Source organism: Wasmannia auropunctata, unplaced genomic scaffold, assembly GCF_000956235.1.
Source record: "Wasmannia auropunctata unplaced genomic scaffold, wasmannia.A_1.0 LD335844.1, whole genome shotgun sequence".
NCBI lineage: Eukaryota > Metazoa > Arthropoda > Insecta > Hymenoptera > Formicidae > Wasmannia > Wasmannia auropunctata.
The window spans coordinates 1275700-1276330 of NW_012027046.1; the positions used below are offsets into that span (position 1 = coordinate 1275700).

Below are 631 nucleotides of genomic sequence, written 5' to 3' on the forward strand. Positions count from 1 at the left end.
ATTACTTGTATTTGGTTCAATTATAAATTATTTCAAAATTTTTGAAGTATAACTGACAGCGATTTCAATTGACAACAATGCAAATAAGGATTTTATTCATTTTATTTCAATGTATCAATTTTTCCTTAAGTCTGGTGTTATAATAATGACAATTTTTGATTTCAATAAAGAAAAATAAATAACAAATGTAGAAAGAAAACAATCCCCGAGCGGTAGCGAAAACGCCTAAAGTTGTACTCTTCTTTAAATTTTTTCTGGAATTTGAGTGTGACAGATCGTACCACTAATGATCAATCAATCTATTTTTATTTCTACTAGCTGCAGATGATAAGAAAAGCGGGTTATCCCGCGGAGGCTCACGTTATACAGACGGAGGATGGTTATCTCTTAACACTTCATCGTATCCCAGGTAACAAGGATCAGCCACCCGTGTTGTTGCAGCATTGTTATTTGTGCAGCTCCGCTGCCTGGATCATTGCCGGCAAGGATAAAGGACTTGGTAACAACTTAATCAATTTTAAAAAATCGTCGATTATTCTTCTTTCGATAAACTTAAATTCTAACGGAAATATTATCGCAAATAAAGTTAAGATTGTCAATTCGATGATGACGTATGATTACAAGCATCTTA

General features: G+C 33.3%; 1 protein-coding gene across 1 annotated transcript in view; it reads left to right on the forward strand.

Moving 5' to 3' along the window:
- Positions 1 to 499, forward strand: part of LOC105455822 (lysosomal acid lipase/cholesteryl ester hydrolase-like) — a gene marked incomplete at its 3' end in the record, with an annotated part of 1781 nt that extends 1282 nt beyond the window's left edge. Inside the window, exon 3 of the mRNA XM_011699448.1 lies at positions 319 to 499. Coding sequence (XP_011697750.1) covers positions 319 to 499 — 181 coding nt within the window. The remainder of the gene's footprint in view (positions 1 to 318) is intronic.
- Between the last annotated feature and the right edge of the window lie 132 nt (positions 500 to 631).